This window comes from Anolis sagrei, chromosome 5, assembly GCF_037176765.1.
Source record: "Anolis sagrei isolate rAnoSag1 chromosome 5, rAnoSag1.mat, whole genome shotgun sequence".
Lineage (NCBI taxonomy): Eukaryota > Metazoa > Chordata > Lepidosauria > Squamata > Dactyloidae > Anolis > Anolis sagrei.
The window spans coordinates 152,416,114-152,444,029 of NC_090025.1; the positions used below are offsets into that span (position 1 = coordinate 152,416,114).

At 39.1% G+C, this 27,916-nt stretch overlaps 1 protein-coding gene across 1 annotated transcript; it reads right to left on the reverse strand.

The window, feature by feature from the left end:
- Positions 1-1,684: 1,684 nt before the first annotated feature.
- On the reverse strand, positions 1,685-27,144 carry C5H12orf50 (chromosome 5 C12orf50 homolog). Its single transcript, XM_060776129.2, has 12 exons — positions 27,091-27,144; positions 22,573-22,692; positions 20,865-20,988; positions 17,774-17,932; positions 16,996-17,073; positions 16,786-16,899; positions 12,191-12,301; positions 9,559-9,666; positions 7,901-8,008; positions 6,904-7,107; positions 2,624-2,713; positions 1,685-1,710 (listed from the first exon to the last, which is right to left on the reverse strand). The coding sequence occupies exons 1-12, from the start codon at positions 27,142-27,144 to the stop codon at positions 1,685-1,687; spliced, it is 1,296 nt and encodes a 431-aa protein (XP_060632112.2).
- Positions 27,145-27,916: the final 772 nt, after the last annotated feature.

Consider the following 27,916-nt stretch of genomic DNA (forward strand, 5'->3'; position numbering starts at 1 on the left):
CATGTCTGACTCTGGGAGTTGGTGCTCTTCTCCATTTCTAAGCTGAAGAGCCGGCATTGTCCGTAGACACCTCCAAGGTCATGTGGCTGGCAGGACTGCATGGAGTGCCGTTACCTTTCTGCTAGAGCTGTATCTATTGATCTACTCGCATTTGCATGTTTTCGAACTGCTAGGTTGGCAGAAGCTGGGGCTAACAGCGGGAGCTCACCCCGCTCCCCGGATTTGAACCTGCAATCCTTTGGTAAGCAAGTTTAGCAGCTTAGTGCTTTAACCCACTGCACCACCAGGGGCACCCAGTCTGGAAATACTTACAGAAAAGTAGACAACTTGGGACAGCCCTAAAGATTGATTTCTTTCTCCTTTTCATCACTCCATTGATTATAGTTCTTTGGCTTCAAGAAACTAACTCCTGTCTGCTATTAACAGTACTTAACCTTCACAGTGATTAATAGGTCCCAGCTAACAAGTCAACATTTTTATACATGAAGTTGTACTGTTCGTGTTATCATCATAATATTTCTTACACTAAACTACAAAGATGCTGAGCAGTCGGTAATTGGAGAACTCCACATTTCTCCCTGAAAAGGCCCTAACAGTAGTTTCCCCTTTAACAAAAATTACACATGAAGCCTTTTTGAATTAAAAATTTAAATTGCTTCAGGCTGTCAAGATGTGAAATATGGCTATAGAGTTATATGGCCTAGAAATTCAAATTGCATAGCATCCAATTAGAGAAGGAGGGAAAACTGCTTCAACAATCTATTGCAACATTTGAATGTTAAAATATGCCCCTTTCCATTTTTCATTTTTTCTTGGGTTTTTTTCTCAACAAGTTCAGAGCAAGTTAGAATTTTTTTAAAAATCAAGATCTCCAAAATACTGTAGAAGGTGGCAGAAGGCCTCTACAAACAAGCACTTTTAACTTCAAGTAAGGGAATGCATGTACATTTCCAATCAGTTACATTTCCAATGTTTAGAAAAGCCCAAAGTAAGCACTGTGAGAATTTGACATGCTGAATCAGACACTGGTGTCCTAAACATAGAGAAGCAGCAAACTGTGATTTGTTCTTGTATTATAGTGTTGCCAGTACATTATCGGGGATGTATCTGGTGGTCATTATGTTAAGGTGCCCGGCTGAAGCATTTTCTGCAGAACCTACTGTAAACACTGCACCTCGTTGCTTACACATTTGTGTAAATTGATGGAGTTCGGAAACATTCTACTGTTGCCAAATGTTTCTTGACCCCAACATTAAATTAAGGGACCCAATTTGGGGTCAAGACCTATACGTTAAAAATAAGTGTTCTAGAGGGTATGAGAAAGAGTATTTTAAATTCTTGTCTTTAACAATTCTCCTTTAAAGGCATTTAGACCATCACAATATAGTACCCACTAAGTATCTGAAATTTTCAAACTATATTAAATATCAACAATAAAAGAACTCATTCAGAACTGCATGCCTCATTTACATAGTTTAATGCATATGTTTTACCAGCTCTGTACTTCTGCACTTAGGAGTGTTAATATTTGTCACCTTGCATCTCCAGTTTAATTTCTTGATGAGCATGTCATTTGAATTTGCAGCTTGTTTTACGCTTTTGAGGGTAAACCATAAGAGCAGCAGTATATAACTTCCGTATATCAATTCCTTTTCCCCCCTCGTCTGTCAAATTTGCTTCCATTTTATCTGCTTCCATTTCTTCGAGGTTCTGAAATGATGACAGGAGCAAGACTGAAAACACTGATACATGGCATGTGAGATATAAAGCATCAAAGTGTTCCATAACCAATGGCCTAAATAATATCTTGATATGGAACATGAATTACGGGTAAACCACACATCTGATATGTGGCTCTTAGTCTCAAAGGAAAGCAAAAGCAATCTCTTTCTGAACAAATCTTGCCAAGAAAACTCTGAGATAGGTTCACCATAGAGTTTTCATGAATCAGAAATGTTTTGAAGACACATTACAACAATATTAGCTAAAAACAACAGGAACACTAGACAGAAAGAATCAGTGTGTACTTTCACAGCAATAAAATCATTATCTCGTATTGCTGTTTTCTGAGTTTCATATTATTTCACTAAGGAGAAAACCAAAAGAGAAAGCTTCTAATGCAAACAGGTTAGTCAGAAGAAAAATGATATGTCTGCCCCCCAAGCTCATCATGATGACCTAAAATGGCAATTGATCCCTTGACTTCTAAACAGTTTGTTCAAGAAAGAAAAAGCTGTGATCTACTTGCTATTTGGCCTTGGATCTTGATATTTGTTTTCCTTATCCAGGACAATTTGGGCAAATGCACAGGTTCTAAATTTAACATAGTTTGGGAGTTCTGCCTTCTTAACCAGAAGCTATAAAAATTAAATAAACAATCTGTGCAATTAAAAAAACCTTCTAAAATCTTTTTAAACAATCATATAATGCTTTCACTTTTAACAAGTTAGGAAACATTTGAAGGGTGAATTCAATGAAAGGAGCTATGATTGATGTGAATTTGCCAGACCTGAACAGAGGAGTTGATGACTAGAGCTCTTGGAAATCCCTCATTCATAATACTGTCATAAACTGAAGTCAACCTGATGGCAAGTAACAACAGAAATGCCAGCACTAAAAATACCTGAATGGGTTTTTTCAACTTTGGTATATACTTTAATATGTGGGCTTCTTTTTCTCCAAGATGGTAAATTACACGCTGAAGTGCATCTTTCTGTAAAGGAAAATACAGCTTGTTAAACAACTTTGTTTACAGTCTTTATTCTGCCAATCTAGTTGAATGCATATACACTAAGTTGGCATGCTGTCAGCACCCCATACAGGATAACATGCATCTAATATCTCCATGTTGCTTTTTTGGTTGTCGAAGTAGGGATTCTCTTCTCTCTTCTACAGCAACCAAAAATCAAAATGGCCTTTAACCTATAAAAGAAGTCATGGTATAACCACTGTTCTACATTAACCAGATTAAAAGAAGCTTTTTGCCTGCTAAAAAAAGAGAAGTGGGCCAACCAAGCTTCCTTCAGATAAGCCTGTGATCAATAGAATTTGCCTGATATGCAGTACCCTGAAACCATAATGCCATTATTTATTTATTTATTTATTTATTTATTTGCCATATTTGTATCCCACGTTTCTCACCCCGAAGGGGACGCAGAGCAACTCACTTATATATAGACAACAGTTCAATGCCATACAAACATACATCTAACAAAATAAACGTATACATTAAAAACCAAACACTAAAAGCACAGCAAACATTAAAACCAATTTTAAAACCACACAATCAACATCATAGTCCAAGGCTGTTCCAATTGTCATTGCACTATTCCTTATTCACTTATTGCACAGAAAAAATTATTATCTGAATGCTTGGTCTCACATCCACATTTTAATCTTTTTTGAAGGTCGGGGGGGGGGGGGGCTGACCTGATTTTACTAGGGAGGGAATTCCAAAGCTAAGGGGCCAACACTGAGAAGGCCCTGTCTCTTGTTCCCATCAACCGCACCTACAAAGGAGGCAGGACCAAGAGCAAGGCCTCCCCAGATGATCTTCACCTTCAAGATGGGTCATAAAGGGAGATATGTTCAGATAGGTAAGTTGGGCTGGAATCATTTAGGGCTTTATAGGCTAAAGCCAGTACTTTGAATTGTGCTTGATAGCAGACTGGCAGCCAGTGGAGCTGATGTAACAGAGAGGTTGTTTGCTCCCTGTACATTGCTCCAGTTAGAAATCTGGCTGCTGCCCGTTGGACTATTTGCAGCTTCTGAACAGTCTTCAAAGGCAACCCCACATAGAGCGTGTTGTAGTACTCTATTCGGGATGTAACCAGACTTCCCAGGGACATCAGACATGCCCCAACGTTGGCAGTCTTTAGGAGGAGCCTGAAAACGTGGTTGTTCCAGTGTGCCTTCCCAGAATAAGGAGATCTCTGAGCAATATGCCCTCATAATGCACTTTAATACTGACTTAGGATTGACTGCGTTCCCTCAGTTCTCTCTGAAAATCCTATCTCAGTTATATTTTACTCTGTTCACGTCAGCATATTTTCAATTTTAATCTATTACATTTGGCCGTCCATTTTTAAAATGTTTATATGTCACTATTGAATGTTTATTATTTTTGTTCATCTGAGTTATATGATTTGTATTTTATTGATTGTTTTATTGATCTTGTGTTTATTGATGTTATGGTTGATGTATTTTGGGCTTGGCCTCATGTAAGCCGCACTGAGTCCCTTGGGGAGATGGTAAAGGTAGGTAAAGGTAGTCCAGTCATGCCTGACTCTGGGGTGTGGTGCTCATCTCCATTTCTAAGCCGAAGAGCCAGTGTTGTCCGTAGACACCTCCAAGGTCATGTGGCCGGCATGACTGCATGGAGCACCGTTACCTTCCCGCCGGAGCGGTACCTATTGATCTACTCACATTTGCATATTTTCGAACTGCTAGGTTGGCAGAAGCTAGGGCTGACAGCGGAAGCTCACGCCGCTGGTAGTGGGGTACAAATAAAGTTTATTATTATTATTTATTATTTATTATTATGCTCTTATCCCATCTGATTTTAGAAATCTGCTAAAAGAACAAACTGACAGCAGAATTGCTATGCTGGTTATAATGTGCTGACACAGTGGTTGTCAACCTGTGGATCCCCAGATGTTTTGGCCTTCAACTCCCAGAAGTCCTAACAGCTGGCAAACTGGCTGGGGTTTCTGGGAGTTGTAGGCCAAAAAACCTGTGGACCCACAAGTTGAGAACCCCTGTGCTAACAGAAGAGTCACAAAACAGACAGAGGGTTGGGATTTGGAGAAGTTGAGTTACACCATACCAAAACCTATTCTACTCCAGGGACACTAGCACAAAGTTAGACCAGGATGGGAGAGGATGGGACTTTAGATACATCATAGGCTTGGTTAGCCTTGTGTATATCAGCTGGCTTTTGGATTTCTTGAATATTTTAAGCTCTAGCCTTGTGATTTTCTCCCTGCCACTATGGGATGTTACAATTTGCATTAAAGTTAGCCATATTTTTGAATTCCTAAGCCTTTGCAATGTTTATTTATTTTTCGCCTAACTTTGCAATAATAAATCTTCCTTCACAAATGACTGCAGGAGTATTTTTCATCCAAATAAATAGTCTCTGCTCCACTCACAAGCAATGAGCTGGATAGCCCTCACTGCTGCTCTCTATATCACTGCCAGTTTCTCAAATGAGTCCTGAAAACAAGCCTGAGATTTATGGTCCTTTCACTGTTTGTGGTTCTAATCTGGGCTCACTATACCTGCATCCAGCCTTGCTTCAACTTCAGCTCAGGCATTTCTAAACCATAAACATCCACTTAAACACTCTTGCAACTCCCTCTGGATTTGAAATCTGACGTGTACTTTAAATTCTGAGTTTCTTCTGCACCATTTGATATATTTCATCAGTCTTGCCCAATTCTCCACTACTACATTCTGGTATGTCTTGATTATAAGGTCAGCCTGCCTTTTTAATGTTAGCCCTATGATGTTCTCAAATATATTTCTATCCAGATAGTTCTTATACTTTGGACAGTTGTTGGTGGTTAACTGCCATCAAGTCAATTTCAACTCATAGAGACTGTATGAATGAGAGATCTCCAAGCTCCTCTGTCATCAAGAGCCCCGGCCAGGTCTTGAAGTATGCTTCCTTGATTAAGTCCATCTTTCCCTTTACCTAATGACTTCTAGACCATCAAGCATTATTGTCTTTTGTAGCGAGTCATGATACGGCCAAAGTACAACAGTTTCAGTTTGGTCATCTTGGCTTCTACAGAGCCAAGCTATCCAAAATAAGGTTAATTGTAATTCATTTCAATGTGTATTGCTTCATTGTAGGGCTTCTGTGGTAAAAATATATTCTAAAGGAGGTTTACTGTGGCTTGTTCTGTACAGTACTAACAAACATCAGTTTTGGTCCGACTACCGTTATCACTGAGAAATATCTTACCAGTGATATGTGCTTTACTACTGCTGCTACCTAGGAGCTGTTTCGCCCATTCAGTATGGCTCCTCAGCAACATGGGAGACCATACCAACAGGATTGCTGCCATCAGCCTAGACTCTTGTCTCACAGAAGCACATGACTTCTCCAATGTGCTATTGATGGCAGTTACTAAAATATCCCCATGAAGTTCAAAAAAAGGCAAAAAGACCCTCACTGGTGGTTGTTCATCTTAAACAAGTAGGGATGCTTCACTATAACCAGAACTGGCCTCAAGAGACAATTCATTATCATCTAAATAAGAATCCAATAAAATGTTTATTCTAGTGAGTCTGTGTGAAGAGAACCACTAACACCTCGAATATGTTTTAAAATAAATTGCAACTGTTTGATTTTTCAATTCCAATCTTTAGACATGTTCATATACATTACATAAACAAGTCAGGTTACAACTCTGAATAAAAGATATATATATATATATATATATATATATATATATATATATTGCATAAATTATCATTTTCCCTTAACTCTATGTATCATTATAGACATTTAACTACAGACAGTGGGATTGGAAAGAACATTTCCAATCGTTATTTAAAACACTTTTATACTTCTTTTAATTTATTCCAAGTCAGTTTACTTGACTGAAAATCACAATTAAAGGTTAATTACATAGAAAAAGCAACCAATAATACTTAAAAGTACAGAAAAATAGTTTAAAGCCTGAAGCTCTGAATAAGGTGTCCTGATGTCATTTTTTAAAAGGAAAAATATGCACCCAGAAACTAGCAATGGCATTTTATAATGGGTGCATCAACTGAAAATACTTTAGGAAGGCAAACTTACTGTGTTATTTATTTTTAATTGAGCTAACACAATCTGGTTAACAAAAAAGAGCCCCAATATCAGCAAATGATTCTATGAAATTAGGTTCTTACCTGTAGCTAAATTTGTCTTGGATTCTTTGCCTACACCAACTTTACCATAGTTCAGATTTGGTGACCTTCCAGCCATGGCAGAACTCAAGGATATGCTTCTCCCATTGGCTCTCTGAGAAGGAACATAAGAAGCATTCTCAGCATTCTTGCTTTGATCATTTTGTTGAGAATTCCCTTTACTTTTAGGATTTGAAGTATGCATTGCTGCAAGAAATAATACAAGAATCAATATTTTCCCCAAACGTACAAAAAGCTACTTAGTGTTGTTAATTTTATAGCAAAGGACTGGGGAACATGTGCCCCCTTGATAGTTTTGGATTACAACTACAACTGCCCCTGTACATCAATATTGCTAGGTGGATTTGATGGGTTTTTCAGAATTAGTGGAATATAAAAACATGAAATCTATGGGCTGCATATGGACCCAAAGAATGCTTTTCTATTATTTTAACATTCTATCAGTTTTTTTCTCTCAAAAGTGAGAACCACTAGTTCTGGAAGCTACCAGTAACCATCCTTTTGGACTTCAACTCCTACAATTCTTAACAGCCAGTAGGCAGTTAGGAATTGTGGGAAATGAAGTCCTAAACACCTGGAGGGCCGAAGTTTGCCAATGCCTGATCTAGTGCAATGTTTCTTTTTCTAGAACAAGGTGTGTTCCCTCGATATGTTCCTCTAGAGCAGGGTTTTCATACTTTACTGTTCCGGATGTATTGAAGGACCACAACCCATGATCACTAACCAAGATGGCTGGGGCAACTGGGAGTTAAAGTCAAAAACTCCTGGAGGACCAAAGTTTTAGAACCACTTCTTAAGAGTATTGAGGTTTGAAACTGAGTCAGTGCAATCCAAGAGGATCTTGGGAGCAACCCAATAGTCAGATCATTGGAGTTTTCCCACTTCTGAAAACAGAGACAAATTCTTTTAACCGTTAGTCTCATTTAATAAACCATGACCAGTTACATTTATTGGCTATTAAAATGATTGCTCAAAATACCTTTTGTCGTCAAAGGAATAGGTATGTTTTTGGATTCATCAGGTATCCATTTCTTTTTCTTGACTCCTTTAAAATGATGCTTCTTTATACTTTCCACGTGGTTTGTAGCTAAAGAGAAGAAAACTGACATCATTCTGTTGTTTGGTTTGACACCAATGAGAAGGAAAGTAAATGCATAAAATCACAAAATCACAGAACACATATGCACACAGTAAGGAATACATATGTCTAGCAAGGCAAGGCGAGCCCTGCTTTGCTGCATCAGTGAATTAGAATGTGGTCCAAGAACTATGTTCAGAAGTACAGCTTTGAAAATCACTTTCTCTATAAACATTCTTTAAAATATAATTAAATAAATAATACTATTAAATGAGGGAATATTTTGTGGTGATTTGAGTGTTGGACTAGGACACTGGGAGACTGGGTTCAGCATTCAACCTGGTCTCTCTTGGAAAGGAGTTCCACAATCCAGGAAGAGCCATAAAGAAGGAAGGCCTTCCGTCAGCTATGCCCACATCAAACATTACTCAAAGGATGATAGATCTGAGAAAAGCCTCACTACCATCCCACTCAAGAAAATCTCAGGGGCCAGGCAAGTTCATGTAGGAGAAAATAGGTCCTTTAAACAAAATAGGCAGAAGATGCACAGGGATTTTAAAGTTATGGCTTGTGTTCCAAAACAAACAACATCCAGTAAATATGGTATAACAAGACAATCCTGTGTTTTCTTTAACCGGCCCTGTTCAACAGCATGGCCATAGCAAGTTGGACCAGCTAAAGCTTCTTAATGTTTTTGAAGGCCATCCTGCACTGAGTGCATTACAGAATCCAAATGGGTTGTAAGTAAGGCATGGGTTGTAAGTAAGGCATGCATCATTATGCTTACACTAGGAATATTTAAGGATAAGTGCAGCTGGTGCACACTCCTGGCCAATGTGAACATCTGGACACCTATGAGATATCTCAACTTGCTACCCAAATGTGATAGACATGGCAAAAACAAAGAGAAGACAAAATAAACCCTGCTCACCCAGTTCTCTCTGGCCACTGATTGCTTCAGAAGGACAAGCAGGCAAATGGACAGTGGCAACAGTGAAGAAGCAGTGGTGTCAATCATAAAAGGTTCCCCTGCCCTAGAGCTGACACTATTTAGAGACATTAATATTTTTGCTCCCAATGAAATATCCATGTGACTATTTGGGTTAACAGTGATGTCTTTGTGGTATTACTTATTGTGAAAAATGACATAATAATCCAGCAGATTACTACACGAATTCAAATATGCTATGAAAGTCAGCCAGCTATGCAATATAGAGCTCAAGCTCATCTGATGTGTTGCCCAACACAATCTTTTCCTAATGTCTTGGAAAGTTGAAACAGTCTATAGGACAGTAGAAGATGAGCATAGTAATTAACTCACTGATCCTTCCGAACCCAAGAGCTTAATTTGGCACCAAAGAGAATGGAATGTGCCATAGCTGGAAAGAACAAACTAAGTGTTAAGTGTGAATGAAATTAACCACCAGTGCAGTCGAAGTCTCTGAAAACGTATTAGATAAATCAAATAGATGACGTGCCAAATTGTATTTTGAAATTGCATAGGAAAAAAGTGCTTTTTAAAAGGAAATTTCCACAATTGAGACACAATTTCTAAATACCTTTAATATCGGAACACTTCAGCACAGTAAATGCTTTCTTTCCACTGAACATTTTGCTTTGTATCTCACCAACAAATATACTTCTGTGTGGAAAATAACAATCACCTCCTGTGGGACAGGGAACATCAGAGATTTAACAAACAAACAAAAATATAAAATCACAAAAGAAATAAATAAACTGTAGTCTTCTACACACCTAAATTAACATATGTATTAGCCAGCAAAAAGGGGAATGGATAACCAAACAGAGAAAACTTGCAAATGAAGTTATTCAAAATAGGAAACCTTTTCTTTAAAAGCATGACACCCCCACCCAAGGTTTAACTTTGTATTTTTCTAATTTTGGAGGCTTGGAGGAAGAGGGTGGCACCGTGTTAATGACACACTGCACGAAGTTTGGCTTATGCAAATCTATGTCTCTTTTGGATTGGACAGAGAATTTTTCTGGCACCTTGCACTCCATCAAAAACAGCAAGTCCCGGGGAAGGAGAGGAGGAGGAGGAGGAGGGGGGGGGGGAGGAGGAGGAGGAGGAGGAGATAGTCCCGCCACCAGCTCAAGCACAGTTGGTGGAGATGAGAGAGAGCACCTTCATGGTGATGGCCCCCCAGCTATGGAACGTCCTCCCCAGGGAGATTAGGCAGGCCCCCACACTGTCTTTCAGGTCCTTCCATAGGGACCTGAAGACCTGGCTATTCAAACAAGCTTTGGAGAATGCCTAGCACCTAGTTGATCTATGAATTCGTCATGCATTCTTGCACTTTATGCCATGCCCATGTCCTATGGTTACAGCTCTGTACTTTTTCCCATTCCCTAGTCCTATTGTTTACAGCCTGGCTATGTTTGCATTAGCTATTGCCACTGATGTATGTGCGCTGTTTTTTTCTGAGTTTTATCTTGTTGTTATATGTTCATATGCTTTATTCCATTGTATTTTATAATGTGTTTTATGTCATGTCTTTTTTTAGGCACTCTGTGCTTTGTGTAAGCCGCCCTGAGTCCCTTTGGAGAGATGGGTGCGAGATGTAAGAATATCATTATTATTATTATCATCATCATCATCATCATGGCAAAATAACAATAACAACAACAACAACAGCAATGTTATTCTTATAGCCCTCATCCATCTCCCCGAAGGGACTCAGGGCGGATTCCAGCATACACAAACACAAAGGCAAACATTCAATACCCAGAAACAACAAACACAGATAAAGGTAAAGGCTTCCCTTTCTGGCTCTGAGGTGTGGTGCTCATCTTCAGCTCTGGGGGGGGGGGGGGGGGGTTCTCTTTCTTTTCCTTGGTGGTGAGGGGAGGGTAGTCAAAGACAATTCTGAGCTCCCAATGGAAAAACAACTGGGGTGCATTCCCTATTATACTATTGATTGTTGGTTGAACTTTTCTATTGGTTTTTGTTTCTGATGCTTGTTTTATTGTTGTTATAATGTTGCTACTGTTGTTTTATATTGATTATTGCGTTTTGTACATGTTATGTTTTAACTGTCAACTGGGCCTGGCCCCATGTAAGCCACCCCGAGTCCCTTCGGGGAGATGGAGGCGAGGTATAAAAATAAAGTTAATTACTTACTTACTTACCCTCATTTTCCAGCCCACCCCAGCAAGCCCAAGGGTTTCTTCGTACTCAGAATGGCCTCCCCCTCCCCTTTCCTCTACAGCAGCAGGAAAAACTAGTCTAAGGGTCTGACAAATGGTGAAACAGTATGTGGAACTGTAAAAGGGGAACATTACATTCTGCCAATTCAATGTGCAATCTCAACCATAGTGTGTTCTGTTATCCCCTACAGCTGATACAATTGATATTTTTGGTTTATTTAGAAAAAAATAAAAAGGTTGGTAACATTTAAAAAAAGAAGTTGGTGAGTTATTGATTCTGGCACAAATACATGGTTTGGTTTGGCTCTGTTTCTTCATTCCAAAATAAAATGCTGAAGTAGTTCCACAGTCCGATATATTATTGAACTGTAATGTCTTCCAATAGGAAAAAAATAACGGCAAGCCATTTTTTCAGAAATAGAAGGGAGAGGAAAAGGCAATTTCATTTTTGTATTAATAAATTAAAAATAAACAAGTGCCTTATATATTTTGATTGGTCACTCTCTTACTTGATCTATAAAAGGCTACACAAGTTTCAGTTTTGTATTGGAAGAGTTCTCTAACATCACTTAAAGAACTTATTACATAAAATCCTGTGACTTCTTTGCTGCTGCCCAGAGACATTTTTTTGTTTGCATTTCTCCCCAAAAATGCCAATACTGTCCTCCTCCTGCTCTATTGCATCTTTGGAGTATTTTCTGCTGTGTAAGGATGGAACTGGATATTGGGAACAGCATTCTGACATCCGAAAAATCCCAATTCTCACTCTCTTTATTAAAAGAAGTTATTGAAGTAAAGGCAAATATGCAATATTCAGTGTAATATGAGAAGCCTGAAAAACCTGGACAGGATTACCATGCGTGAGAGCAAAAAAGTAAAGAATAGACTTAATATAGGCACATTAGCTTATCTCTATAATGGTGGATGGGCTATTTAAGTAACTTTGGTGCAAAATGTTGTACTTTTCCATTCAAATCCCCTTTCTATAATAAGAAAACCTGAATATATCTTCTAAATACTTACCTCCATTTTCAAAAGCACTGAAATCAGGTATATAGTTACTCTCAAGAGATGATGCTATCTCTGATTGGCGCTCAATAATGTTAAACTTTGATGGAACTGTAACACCATCACCTGGAAGGGCAAATAAGGTAATCAGTGAACTCGTTAAACTTTATTTAATAGACAGTTTTCCATTGCACATGTATTGCAAAATTATTAGTTAGCAAGCCATTGCTTCATCCCTGATCTGCAAATTGTTCATTCGTTCAGTCGTCTCCGACTCTTCGTGACCTCATGGACCAGCCTACGCCAGAGCTCCCTGTCGGCCGTTACCACCCCCAGCTCCCTCAAGGTCAGTCCAGTCACTTCAAGGATGCCATCCATCCATCTTGCCCTTGGTCGGCCCCTCTTCCTTTTGCCTTCCACTTTCCCCAGCATTATTGTCTTCTCTAGGCTTTCCTGTCTCCTCATGATGTGGCCAAAGTACTTCAACTTTGTCTCTAGTATCTTTCCCTCCAGTGAGAAGTCCGGCTTTATTTCCTGGAGGATGGACTGGTTGGATCTTCTCGCAGTCCAAGGCACTCTCAGCACTTTCCTCCAACACCACAGCTCAAAAGCATCGATCTTCCTTCGCTCAGCCTTCCCTAAGGTCCAGCTCTCACATCCGTAGGTTACTACAGGGAATACCATGGCTTTGACTAGGCGGATCTTTGTTGCCAGTCTGATGTCTCTACTCTTCACTATTTTATCGAGACTGGACATTGCTCTCCTCCCAAGAAGTAAGCGTCTTCTGATTTCCTGGCTACAGTCTGCATCTGCAGTAATCTTTGCACCTAGAAATACAAAGTCTGTCACGGCCTCCACGGTTTCTCCCTCTATTTTCCAGTTGTCAATCATTCTTGTTGCCATAATCTTGGTTTTTTTGACGTTTAGCTGCAACCCAGCTTTTGCGCTTTCTTCTTTCACCTTGATTAGAAGGCTCCTCAGCTCCTCCTCGCTTTCGGCCATCAGAGTGGTGTCATCTGCATATCTGAGGTTGTTAATGTTTCTTCCAGCAATTTTCACCCCAGCTTTGCATTCATCCAGCCCCGCACATCGCATGATGTGTTCTGCATACAAGTTAAAAAGGTTGGGTGAGAGTATGCAGCCTTGCCGTACGCCTTTCCCAATCTTGAACCAGTCTGTTGTTCCGTGGTCAGTTCTGACTGTTGCTACTTGGTCCTTGTACAGATTCCTCAGGAGAGAGACAAGGTGGCTTGGGATGCCCATCCCACCAAGAACTTGCCACAATTTATTATGATCCACACAGTCAAAGGCTTTAGAGTAGTCAATGAAGCAGAAGTAGATGTTTTTCTGAAACTCCCTGCCTTTCTCCATTATCCAGCGGATATTGGCAATCTGGTCTCTGGTTCCTCTGCCTTTTCTAAACCCAGCTTGAACATCTGGCAACTCTCGCTCCATGTATTGCTGGAGTCTTCCTTGCAGGATCTTGAGCATTACCTTACTGGCATGAGAAATAAGGGCCACTGTACGGAAGTTTGAGCAGTCTTTCGCATTTCCCTTTTTTGGTATGGGGATATAAGTTGATTTTTTCCAGTCTGATGGCCATTCTTGTGTTTTCCATATTTGCTGGCAAATGGCATGCATCACCTTGACAGCATCATCTTTTTAGATTTTAAACAGTTCAGCTGGGATCCCATCATCTCCTGCTGCCTTGTTGTTAGCAATGCTTCTTAAGGCCCATTCAACCTCACTCCTCAGGATGTCTGGTTCTAATTCATTCACCACACCGTCAAAGCTATCCTCGATATTGTTATCCTTCCTATACAGATCTTCTGTATAGTCTCGCCACCTTCTCTTGATTTCTTCAGCTTCTGTTAGGTCCCTGCCATCTTTGTTTCTTATCATACCAATTTTTGCCTGAAATTTACCTCCAATGTTTCTAATTTTCTGGAAGAGGTCTCTTGTCCTTCCTATTCTGTTGTCTTCTTCCACTTCCATGCATTGCTTATTTAAAAATAGTTCCTTATCTCTTCTGGCTAGCCTCTGGAATTGCGCATTTAACTGGGCATATCTCCCCTTTTCACTGTTTCCTTTTGCTTTCCTCCTTTCTTGGGCTACTTCCAGTGTCTCAGCAGACAACCATTTTGCCTTCTTGGTTTTCTTTTTCTTTGGAACGTACTTTGTTGCCGCCTCCTGAACAATGTCTCGGACTTCTGTCCATAGTTCTTCTGGGACTCTGTTTACTAAATCTAGTCCTTCAAATCTGTTCTTCACTTCCACTGTATATTCGCTAGGAATGTTAGTGAGATCATATCTAACTGGTCTGTGTATTTTCCCTGATCTCTTTAGTTTTATTCTAAATTGGGCAATAAGAAGTTCGTGATCTGAGCTACAGTCAGCCCCAGGTCTTGTTTTCACCGACTGGATGGATGTCCGCCACCTTTGGCTGCAAAGGATGTAGTCAATCTGATTTCGGTGCTGACCATCTGGTGAGGTCCATGTATAAAGCCGTCTTTTAGGCATCACAAAATGAGTTTAGAAAACAATCCTAACCCAGCAAGATGGTTGAGAAAAAGCTTTGCTGAAGGGCCAGCTGAATTTATTTGAATTCAAACTTGTCTCATGCTGGGGATGTTGGAAATGATTATCCTAGTAAATTTTGTTCTGATATTGTGCCTGGGAAGATTTTACTCTGGCATAACTCAGATCCTCCCACTATACAACACCATACTCTTTTTTATCTCTTCTGATGGATCTCAGCTATCAGAGAAGTTGTGCCAACAGAGATCATGCAGCAGAATATGTTTGTGCAGACAAATGCCAGGTAAAGCAGCAGAAGGGTAGCTCAGCTGGCACAAGGTAGTTTTGTCTCTTCCAAAATACCTACAGACAAAGCACCTTTTACTTAGGACTGTCCTTATAATAATGTAATACCATAAGTAAACAAGACTTGAACAAGGTAGTAAAAAAAACACAGAAGACAAATATTAGTCCTGCAATTCAAATCATGACAGTATAATAAAGTATAATGGAGATGTGGGTGTCAAGGAAGTCCAATCCTCTTAGCTTTTGCAGTGTTTCTAATTCTTTCTTTTTCAAAGGCTGTGGGACATGAATGGGCCAAATGTGACTAGGGTCAGATGTTGATTTTATTTTATCCCCAAAATTTCAAAATCTTAACCTCTGATGAGGCGATGACAGAACTGTAGTTAATGATATAATAAGAGAGCTGGGTGGAACAAAAGGTCTAAAAATGGGCTGTCCACAACAGGAACATCACTTTTTCACATCATTACTCCTATTTGAGACTACAAGCCAATCTTTTTTTCCGAATTATATTTAATACAAGCCTTTTTATTTTACAGTTTAAAGACACATTTGTTTCAGTTGTGCAGTGTCAATATCCCTGCATGCCAACACATTTTGCTCCAGTCTGATCATGAACAACTTACTGCTCCTCCTGGGAATAGTAGTTGGAGTTCCCAGAGATACTATACTGAAAGTTCCTTCATCAGTTGAGAGATGAGCCAAATGAGTTGTTAAAGGTAGATAGAGTGATGTGGCTTTTCTGTTTCCCACCCAAGCTGTACAAATCCTTAACAACACACTTCTTGAAATAGCCCAGGATAAAACGCAGCAGCACAATTCTATACACGTTTATTCAGATCTAAGGTGCATTGTGTTGAATTGACTTGACTCATTCGTAATTATTTGTAGCAAGAAGAATATATCAGTAATGCTGTCAGTTTTAAATAATTAGAAAGAAGGAAAGCTAGTTGTTTATTTATTTATTTATTTGAAGCTTTTATATCCCGACCTTCTCTACCTCCGCAGAGGGACTCAGACCAGCTGCAGAGGTTCTCAGACCGGCTTCTAGTTTTAGTGTTATTTATTCTGACTTGGCTCTCAAACTGTCAGTAGATCTCATATTACCTGATCCCTGTTTTTTTTTTTTTCACTGGAAATGCCAAAGATTGGACCAAGGAACCTTACTAGTCACAAAGAAACGTGATATCCAACATTTTCAATATATGTATGCATGCATTTATGTTTGTGTGTGTAGATATATTTAAAAACCTTGTTATTATATATGCACACACACATATAAGGTAAAGGTAAAAGTTTCCCCTGACATTAAGTCTAGTCATGTCTGACTCTGGGGGATGGTGCTTATCTACATTTCTAAGCCAAAGAGGCAGCGTTGTCCTTAGACACCTCCAAGGTCACGTGACCGGCATGACTGCATGGAACACCGTTACCTTCCCGCAGAAGTGGTACCTATTGATCTACTCACATTTGCATGTTTTTGAACTGCTAAGCTGGCAGAAACTGGGCCTAACAATGAGAGCTCACCCCATTCCCCAGATTTGAACTGCCAACCTTTCAGTCCGCAAGTTGAGCAGCTCAGCGGCTGCTCAGCAACTAAGCAGTGCCATCAGGGGGTCCTACACACACATACACACACACATATACACCTTTTAAATGTGTTTAAAATTGTTATATTATAATAATAATAATAATAATAATAATAATAATAATAATAATAATAATTCTACGTATCCTTTTTTTAAAAAACCATTCTCTGTTCAAAGTTCTATTTCTCCAGTAGTTACCTTCCTGTAAATCTCTGCCAGTTTCCATGTGTTTGAAGAATTCATTCTCTAGCCCCGGTGTTTTGTTTTTTGTTAAGTGATTTTCCTGAGATGTCTGAATTCTGTAATATTCTCCTGAAACAGCCCCAAGAAGTCAAAGAAGAGAAATTACCAGTGATATCAACAAAGAAAAGAAAGGGGAATGGTGGAAATCTTTAATAAGATTCTTACCAGATTTATAACACATCTCCTTTATTGCCCTTTCTTCTTCTATGTCTTCTGGTGTCTTTGATAGTAAATAAGATGCATCTGTAAGAAAGATTTTTTTTTTTTAAAAAAAACCCATCTGAATGAAAGTGTATCAGATTTCTTCCAGCACTATACAAAACAATCACATTTACAATATGTTGTAACCGAACTTTCACCGCTGAAATACTACATGAGGCTTTAAAAGAGAAGATTTCATTTTTCATCTGTGGAATTCCAAATGTCAGGGTTTTTACAAGCAAGATAAACAAATATATCATAGAATCATAGAGTTGGAAGAGACGTCGTGGGCATTCCAGTCTGCATTCAAAGCACTCCTGACAGATGTAATATATAATGTAAATATATTTTTACATTAGGCTGTTTCATTATCAGAAGTCTAGATCCACAACCCAGATATAGCTCAAGCAGCCATTTTAGTCCAATTTACTGATTTCCAATTTATTTTAAAAATAGCATTAAACTGAAAAGTGCAGTTTTACCAACGTCAAAATTTTTCCTTAACTCCATTTTGGAATGCAAATGAGAAGGTGTGGACCAACATATATTTTATTTTTAATAAAATTGTGCCCTGGAAAGACCTTGTAAATACAATTTAACTGATCTCAGAAAGGCCTACTGTTAGCATAGGAATTATTTAGTGTTTCAAGAAACCCTTGTTTTTAGGGCAGTTGTTTCTAGGACGATTTGGTTGTCTAGAAACACTGAAAAGGCAGACACAGAAATCTGATAAAGTATTTACATTTTTCTTCTTGTTCTTCTTCGTCATCTTCCTCAAGACTGATGGTAATAATCAATGGTGGGTGAATAGGTCTTAATGTATTTTCTTGACCCTTTGTGGAATCTTGTTTTTGGTCAAGATGTAAAATCCCTTCCTCAACTTCCTTTTGTAACGTAGCATCTACAGGAAGGAACTTTAAAGTTCAGTATAAAACTGTTGAGTAAAATGCCAAAATCATAAAACACAATTACACTAAATATCTTTCAAAAATATTTCACTTGTTTTGTAAATACAGTCATACTATTTGCATGCTACATCCATTACCTTGATGACCCTAAGCACGATGTCATCCTTGCATTCTGACAGTTTTTAACCACATTTCCCACCACTTTTCTCCCAAGTTACAGTTGAGAAAAAGTGTCTTTATCTCTTTTAAAGTAAAAATACAAATGGAGCCTGTTATAAAGGGATAAAATGCACAAGCATTTTCCAGGAAAAATATATGACAGTAATCCATATGTAGATCTTTCCTGAAATACTCAAGATTATTTCTTTCCAATTTCAACTCCATATTTTCTACACGCATTTTTTTTCATACAGCATTTTTTTTCTATATTAGAACAATACTCTCATAATTAAATATAAAATTAAATATCCATCTTTTGGCTACATGTAAATAGGAGCTCCTTAAGTTACATAATACATGGTTTATTCTTGTTGTTTTTCATTTTCTCATCAATCCAGCTTTCACGTGGTACATTTGGTAATAAGGAAAAGATACTGGATGTTTACATGCTCCTATAATAGTCAGTCTAAGAAAATTATAGGTTATAGAAGGAAGCTGGCAAGATATTCAAGGTGTTGGTACTGGCCTATAAAGCCCTAAAGGGTTCCGGCCCAAGATACCTAGCTGACCGCATCTCGGCCTATGAACCCACCCGGACTTTGAGATCTTCCGGGGAGGCCCTGCTCTCGATCCCGCCGGCCTCTCAAGCACGGCTGGCGGGGACGAGGGATAGGGCCTTCTCGGTGGTGGCTCCTCGGCTGTGGAACGCCCTTCCTGTAGACGTTAGGCTGGCACCATCGCTCATGACATTCCGTAGAAAGCTCAAGACCTGGATGTTTGTGCAGGCGTTTGAGTAATTCAGTGCAAGTGTGGTAATGTGAACATAGGAACGGAACAATGACGACGAATTTGGATCACATTTGGATGATGAGGCGATCGGGGGGATGGGATTTATGATAATTGTGTAGTGTTGATTGCTTATTGGTTATTAATGGAACTGTGTAATTTAACTGTCTTGTATATTGATTATTGTTGTTTTTATTGTCCTTGCTGTTTGGAAACCGCTGTGAGTCGCCCTCGGGCTTGAGATACAGCGGTATACAAGAATAGTAAATAAATAAATAAATATTATTTTACTTTCAGGATAACAACTGTATATTGGAATCCCCCAAAATGATTTCCATAGAAACTTTCGATGGCTGCTGATGCATGCGAGTCAAGGAATATATCAAGGTCTGAAACTAATTGATAAATTGATCATGTGGCCATTAATATTTATTATCACTAAAAAAAAAATAGGCAAATCATATCACGGTCCCCTAAAATAGCTATTTTGCATTTAAAGAGAGTGTAGGTCATCCAATATGCTCACAAAAAGCACAAAAGTTAATGCAAGCAGCAGAATATGCATTCTTAACATCTAATAATAAAAACATCAATGTGGAAGCTTTAGGATGCATCTAGACAGTACGACTAATGCAGTTTGATACCACTTTAACTGCCTTGGTCTAATGCTATGGTAGCATGAAAACTGCAGTTTTACAAGGTCTTTCACCTTCTCTGCCAAAGAGTGCTGGTGCTTCATTAAATTACAACTCCCATGATTCCATGACCTTGCGCCATAACAGTTAGTGTTGTCAAGATGCATTAATTCTACACTGTAGATTCATCCTTAGACCTCAGTGGAATTTAATGCCATGTTAACATACTCAGATTACGGTGCACTGTGCAGGAGTTTGCAATCCAGTAGGGTGATGATAATGTATAATTATAAGTAATGAAACAAAATCAAGGGGACTAAAGTTATGGATTAAAAATTTCTGCCATATCAGCTTACATAGTAGAAAAAGAAAAACAAAAAATCCAATGACATGTGAAAATACAATCCTGGCCCCACTTGCAATAATGATTGCCTAAAGAGAAGACATGAGGAAAAAGAATGTTTTATGAGTAGTTTACAACTGTAGTAATGTTTAAATAACTCATACATAATCCTTTAATGTACAAATTGTTTGGCTCATTGATAGAGGGGTGAAGAATACTTTACATTTCTGTCACTCATCATGAGATAAGGCATTTCATTTCCTCATCGTATGGAGCTAGTATCGACGGCTTACGCTGATCTAGCCCCAGTCACCCATGGAGTCAACTGGCTCCCATAAAACAATGTTGTGTCAGCTCTGTGGGTGAAGGAGGGTGGAATCGGTATGCCACCGCCATTGTGGCAACATGGGAGGCTTCCCGTGTTGCCTGTATCTATGGGGGGGAAGCTGCGCACTCACACTTTCCCCCATGTGATCACCCTCCTGGTGGGCAATGCTGGTGAGGTGAGGTGCAATGTGAGGCACTGGATTCCCCACGCCTCCTGCCACTGGCCATCTGATGAAGTCGTACGAATGATGTATGTGTCTAAAAGTCTTCAATAGTCTTTATACTACCTTAAGATTTTCTAAACACATCGTGAGGTGCGTTTAGATATCCTCTTTGTTTGGGAAAGGAACATTTATGCAGCTCCAAACCCAATGATAAATAGTAGCTTATCGCAACATGAGACCCTGTATTTATAGGTTCATGTAACAAAATATAGGACAATATTCCTTGTATATTTCCTTTCCTAAGATGGATTTCCTCGGTTAATAAATATACATTTTCTTTTCTTTTTTTTAACCTTACAAGAGCATCTTGAGTAATTACTCCTGTCTCTACCACAGGCTCATATTGCAGTAGTTTTGCTGCACTTTGTTTAATACAGAGATACCAAATATTCCTACACATTTAAGTGTTCGATTTCAGTTCATAGAATAGGGAGAAAATATGTGTACTCACCACTACTGGGTGGCAAAAAAAGTCCATTTATATTACGAGGTTTCTTGTGATGGAAGACACAACTGATTCTCACGCAGCCCAAAGGCTGTGTTTCCCAGAAACATGAGATCTTGTTGTATTTTTGCTGTGGAAAAAGACAGAAATGATTCCCAATTAAATGGTTTCCAGATACCACACAAAATCATGGATGGGGTTCATGAAACAAAACTATGCAAATGGGAAGTTAACCCCCCCCCCCCCCAATAATTCTATTGAATCCTTCACAGACAAAAACAGAGATCTACAGATGTGTGGTCTACAAGCATGATCTAAATTGTTCTGGCCAGCTTTCCGATTGTTTTCAACATAAGTTTAGCCAGTAGGTCTTAAAAATGATATCAACAAAGAAATGGACACACACACTTTTCCCAAGTAGGCCAGATTCAAAAGTGTCTTCCCACTAATAAAAAAACCTCCATAGAAAAGATGTTTTAATCTTTGCACTATAACATTATATAACAAAAATTCAATCAAACCCAAATGCATTCTGCTTGTGATATAGTTTGCAGCCAGGCTTGAGGACAATGGTAGAATCTACCAACTATACCTCTGTGTGAGAGTTTGGTCATTTGCAAGACAATTCTTGAGGCTATTCTCCCTCCCTCCCTCCCTCCCTCCCTCCCTCCCTCCCTCCCTCCCTCCCTCCCTCCCTCCCTCCCTCCCATTAATGGCTGTTTTGACTATATGTCTTATTTATTTTATGTATTTATTTATTTAATATCCCACCTTTTCTCTACCCTGAGGGAGACTCAAGGTGGCTTACAGCTGGCACCTAACAGTGCCTCAAAACATACAAAATACACTTAAAATGATTTAGATTGAAATTACTAACACAATAACATGATTAAAATACATTCAATGTTAAAACATGCCATCCAGGGATCAAGGTCTAAGGCCATTCCATAGTCAATTGCACATATTTCACATTGAAAATTACTGCACTGCCCTATTTTTCGAAAGCCTGCACCAGATCTTTTCTTCTGAAGGATAGGAGAGAGGGGGCTGATCTGATGTCACTAGGGAGGGAGTTCCAACCAAGGGGTCACCACTGAGAAGGCCCTGTCTCTCATCCCCACCAGCCACACTTGTGAAAAAGGTGGGACCAAGAGCAGGGCCTCCCCAGACAGTTTTAGTTCCCAAGCTGGTTCATAACGGGAGATATGTTCGGACAGGTAGACTGGGCTGGAACCATCCTATAGTGAAACATTTTCCTCAGTTCCCTTTAAATGCCTTTGACAGTAATCATGGCTTCTTTGTAGCCAAAAACTACTCTTGCCACAAAATTTTAATAAGATTCAGGATTTTATTGCACATTACACGTTTCCTCTCTGTGTCCTCTGATATAAAATGTTCCATTACCATAGCTCAAAGAAAAGGGTTATAAGAGCAGAAAGATGAATTAAAGTACACATAGAGAGATCCTTAAAATACAATGAATTCATTCATCTTTTCAAGCTTGGTAAAGGTGTAAACTAGTGCTATCTTAGTCAATAAAAAGATGTCTGATTATTCCCAAAGGTGGTACCTCAGTGTCACAAGGAACATTGTGCTTCACAGATGTGACGCTAAGATGTCACATTTGCAGTAGCAGAGGTGGAAGACAGCCTATAAATGCTTATAATAGCTCTGCTTCAAGAGAAGGCCACTTCAAAGAGCTTGTCGTGTCTACCTGTATTTCCATATGTCTAAATTTGCAAAGGTGATGGGAACATCTTCCCTCTCTCCATAATGAGCACACAGTGTCACTGCCAACAGCTTTTTCACAATGACGGAATCGACACTTTGATCCCTGAAAAGGGAAGAGAGAGAAAGGGGGTTGAAAACTCAGCCATGCAGCACACTTTGTTCAAAATGTGTTTTTAGCCTGTCATTAGTTAGGTTCCACAACTGACAGAATATGCCATGTAAAAGCAATTAGACAGCTAGGAAAACTCAATCAAAATCAGCAAAACAATAAAACAATAAATAAAATATCAAATCACTTCAATTACCTGTTGGAAAGGGTGAACAAATAAAAGATGCTTGTCTAGCACTACAAATCCATCAAGCTTGGTGTGAAGCAAGCTTACTTTGAGAGAGAATCCCACAAACATGGCACAACCAGGAACAATTTCTCCCTCATCATACTCACCTAAATTTGGGAAGCATCGGAATATCACTGATCATTGTAAAGCAGCAATTCTCACAGTGTGCTGCACGGAGCTGTGTCCAATACAGCCCCTGTATCCAAAGGCTCTACTCATGCCTGATCTATACACACACACACACACACAATATATAAACATTTCTTGGGGCTCCCAGAGAAACCTTTCCTTCAAAAAGGGCTCCACAGCTGAAAAAGTTTGAGAACCCCTGTTGCAGAGCATGAGCTGGATCATAATGAAGAATACAGACCTACCTAATTCCCACTTGCTAAAATTATTTTTTGTAAGAAAGTATGGCTACATTTGTCCCAAAAGAACAACACTATTACAGTGCTATATTCCAAGAATAAAGCTTGGGATCATTTTCTCATTATTCTTAGTAAAATGTATCATGGGACTTTCCTTGCAAGAGTTGTGCAGGGGTGATTTCCCTTTGCCTTCCTCTGAGGATGAGAGAATATGACTTGATCAAGTCAGCCGGTGGGCTTCAATAAATAATAATAATAATAATAATAATAATAATAATAATAATAATAATATCAGCTGGTGACCCAAAATGCAGACTGTGCAAGGAAGCTGATGAAAACATTGATCATATCCTCAGCTGCTACAAGAAAAATGCACAAACGGACTACAAACAGAGGCACAATTCTGTGGCCCAAATGATTCACTAGAACTTATGTCACAAGTACCAACTACCAGCAGTAAATAATTGGTGGGATCATAAACCTGCAAAGGTAGTGGAAAATGAACACACAAAAATACTGTGGGACTTTCGAATCCATACTGACAAAGTTTTGGAACACAATACACCAGACATCACGATTGTGGAAAAGAAAAAAAGTTTGCATTATTGATGTTGCCATACCAGGTGACAGTCACATTGAGGAAAAACAACAAGAAAAACTCAGCTGTTATCAGGACCTCAAAATCGAATTGCAAAGGCTCTGGCATAAACCACTACAAGTGGTCCCAGTGGTCATTTGATCTCAGAAGTGATTTGATCTCAGCCGACATTTGGAAACAATAAACATTGACAAAATCACGATCGGTCAACTGTAAAAGGCCACCTTACTTGGATCTGCAGGCATCATTCGAAAATACATCACACGCTTGGGAAGTGTTCGACTTGTGATTTTATGATACGAAATCCAGCATATATATCTCATTTGTTGTGACATACTGTGTTTTGTGTCAGAATAATAATAATAATAATAATAATAATAATAATAATAATAATAATTTATTTGTACCCCACCCCATCTTCCCAAAGGGACTGAGAGCAGCTTACATCAAGGGTTAAAGAACAATACAAAATACGTAGCAGACAGTAGTGAAAGCTATCTCCATTATAAAATTAAATACGCAGTAGACAGCTGAGCAGGGGTTTGGATCTTGGTTCCTCCAAGTTCCACTTCAACATTCAAACCTGTATATTGCCAGAATTTTGATCAAAACATACCATATTTATAGTCTCATTCTTTAGCCACCAACTAAGGAGAATATGTTCCATCCATTTGTGGAGTACTGTCACAGGTGAAGGTTTGTAGTTTAGTGAGGTCCAGGTCCTCTCTGGCTGAGCATTTTAAAGGTCCCTCCCTAAACTACAATCCACCAAATTCTACATGAGGCAGTCATAGGATTTCAAATGGGATACATACTGTCGAAGGCTTTCATGGCCGGAATCACTCAGTTCTTGTGGGTTTTTTCGGGCTATATGGCCATGTTCTAGAGGCATTTCTCCTGACGTTTCGCCTGCATCTATGGCAAGCATCCTCAGAGGTGAGGATGCTTGCCATAGATGACCTCACCTCAGGTCATCTATGACCTCACCTCAGGTCATCAGGTCTGACCTCAGACCTCACCTCTGAGGATGCTTGCCATAGATGCAGGCGAAACGTCAGGAGAAATGCCTCTAGAACATGGCCATATAGCCCGAAAAAACCCACAAGAACTGAGGGATACATACTCTTTGTCTACTCTTTAGGCTCTAATGCAGAACTTTCCAAACTGTGTGTCAGGAAACACTAGTGTGCCGCCTGTTGTCCATAGATATATGGCATGAAAAATGTTCCCCTGCCCCACAAACAAAGGCTGCCTGGCAGCTGCTTGGAAAGAGAGTGTTGGGGGGGAGGAGGAGACTCTCAAGGACATCTAGTCCCACTCCCTTCAACCAGATAGGAAGACATCAAAAAGCCTCACAGGATGGCTATCTAGCCTCTGTTTAAAAATCTCCAGAGAAATTTAATCCCTACAGAAGTGTAGTGCCGGTGCTGTTGAAGTGTAGGTACTTTTATAATTTGCACAATTGTTGATTAAGCTGCAGTAATTACTACTAAAATTGATAAATTTCTAATTAAGAAAAGAAAATCTGCTAACAACACAAGAATCAACTGTGGAACATAAGGAGTCTAAAGAAAAAAAAACTCCAAACTGCATTTATACATTAAAGATTATATGAAACACACACACACACATATATCATATAGATTTTGTATGAAACTCTTATAAGGGGCTAGTTTAATCTCAAGTTTGCAAGCAAAACTGAATCACTGTGTCACAAAAGGATGCATGTCCAAAAAGTGTGTTACCAACATGAAAAGTTTGGAAAGTACTGCTCTAGTGTGATAAGATCCATAGGGTTGTCTTTCTAGCTGTCTTCCACCAGCAATCCTGCAGCAGGGCAGGGCTATCTTCCTCCCACAATGCATCTGAGTTTGTAGGGAAGGAGTGAGCAATTGTGGCCCTCTAAAAAATAATATCAGCCCTAGTCAATCATTAGAAACCACAAAGAATATGAAAACTGCAGTCTAAAAATATCTATAGGGCATAATAGTCCAACCTTGATATAGCAACTGTCTTTTGACAGTTAACAAATATAATAATGTTATGTCTTCCCCTCTCTTTTCATTTTTTTCTTAGAACCCTCACAATTAATTGGTTTAAAAATTGTCCCAATAATATTTGACATTTGCACTTGAAGTCTGTTAGCTGCAAAGGCAGCACATGCAACTTATACCCATAAATCCACAGATTCTTTAACTACATCCTATGAAGGTCTTACTGGATGGGTTTAGTCATCTACATTTGATGGGCTCAAAAGCAGAATCTAACAATGTGAATAATAGAAGAATCCCTTTGTCTTGGTTGGACATTTTGCTCAATAAAAAAAACAACAACGGGGAAATGGACAGAAAGGAAAAACTACTGGCAACTGACACAACAACATCTTCCCCAGCATATAAACTAGAGATTAGACGTTTAGACCAAAAATTATCTCCAAGCCAGAACTAAGTGCAAGACCAGCCAAGATAAAAGGAAAAAAAGATATCTGTTCAAAAACTTGCAAAAAATTCAAGGAACTTTGTGAAATGTACGTATAGTACAGGTGGTCCACACAAATCGTCGTTTTAATTCACGGAGAATATCTGACTGGAAATGTACCTAGTTGGAATCACATAGACACGAATTTCTGCTCAGTTACAAGGCAAAGAGAAGGACAGCTCATCAGAGGAAATGTATTCAGTAGCTGTTTTCCAAACGAAAAGATCAAGATGCTTATGGCAGACTAGAGTTCTTTTTCCACAGTGGCATTCTGATTGCACGGTGAAGCAACACGGGTTTCCTTGCTCTCTTTAAGAGCAGTCCAGAGCATTCTGCTTCTTGAGGCAATGCAAAAATAGCACACATATTTATTTCATATATAGAAGTCAGCCACAGTAATAGCTGAATGTGCTTTGTACCCTAGTGATGGAAGAGTGTCCTCCATCATACCGGAAGACAACTTGCTTAGGCTTTGCAGAACAGGCTGTGTTGAAGCCATCATTTTGTCTCCTACTCAGATCAATGAAACTGGTTTTCCTCAGTAAGAGATTAAGTACAGGGATTGCAAGTGGCTAAAGGGATACTTGTGTTGGCTACGAGACTTCAGGATTGTATTCTAATCTCTGTGGCACTCTCCATTGATTTACTCCTGATTTAGAAAGTTGGGAGTGCATAACGATATATCAGATGCAAGCCATCATAAACTCTGTAATATTTACCTTTATACAGGTGGAATGAAAATAGAAAGAGCAGTCATCCCCAGCTTCTGCCATTGATACCTCTTGTGCTTCTACTTCACTGCCTTAGAAAAGTCTCAATATAAATGTAAAGAATTATCAACGTGTAAGGGAAGAACACTCCCTTTTGTTCTAAATACAGCTGTATTCAGGATCTACGTTCTATTTCCTCTTAAAGGGAGACTTCCAGTTGATAGTTCTACTCAAAAGACTACTTAATATAATTGTAAAACAGATGGTACCTTCTCCAGGTCTGTTGAAGTGCTCATCAATTGGAAGTGGTTGCTAGATAGTGTGCAACCTCAAACTTCCAGAATTTCTTTCATTGTTACCTTAGTTCTTATGACATCATCACAAAGGACCTCATAAAACTTCTCCAAGCTCATTTCTATCACTTCTATTTCTTTCAAAACTGGAAGTGGGTAGCAATTTCCGTACAGTCTGTTCATTTTATCGCTTTAATGCATGTATACACTTCTCAATTAAGAGGTAACTCATAAAATTGACAGATGCACACACACAGAAGTGGGGCAAGTCACACATTCCTTCTGTCCATCCCCAATGTTTTTGCCTCCTGGGCTTGCTTCTTGTCACTGCTACTGACAGATCTATCTTTGCACCAACTGTGTCTGGGGGCCAGCAACATTATATATGGGAATCCAATGTTGTTGTCAGTGGGGACCAGCAAAAATTCTCAACTTTGTTGAAGACGCTTGATCATATGAGGGGAAGAAGGACAACTTATCCCCTTTCACCTGTTCAGGATGTTATATTAAATATTCCTGAATGGCAGAAAAGTTGGAAAAGG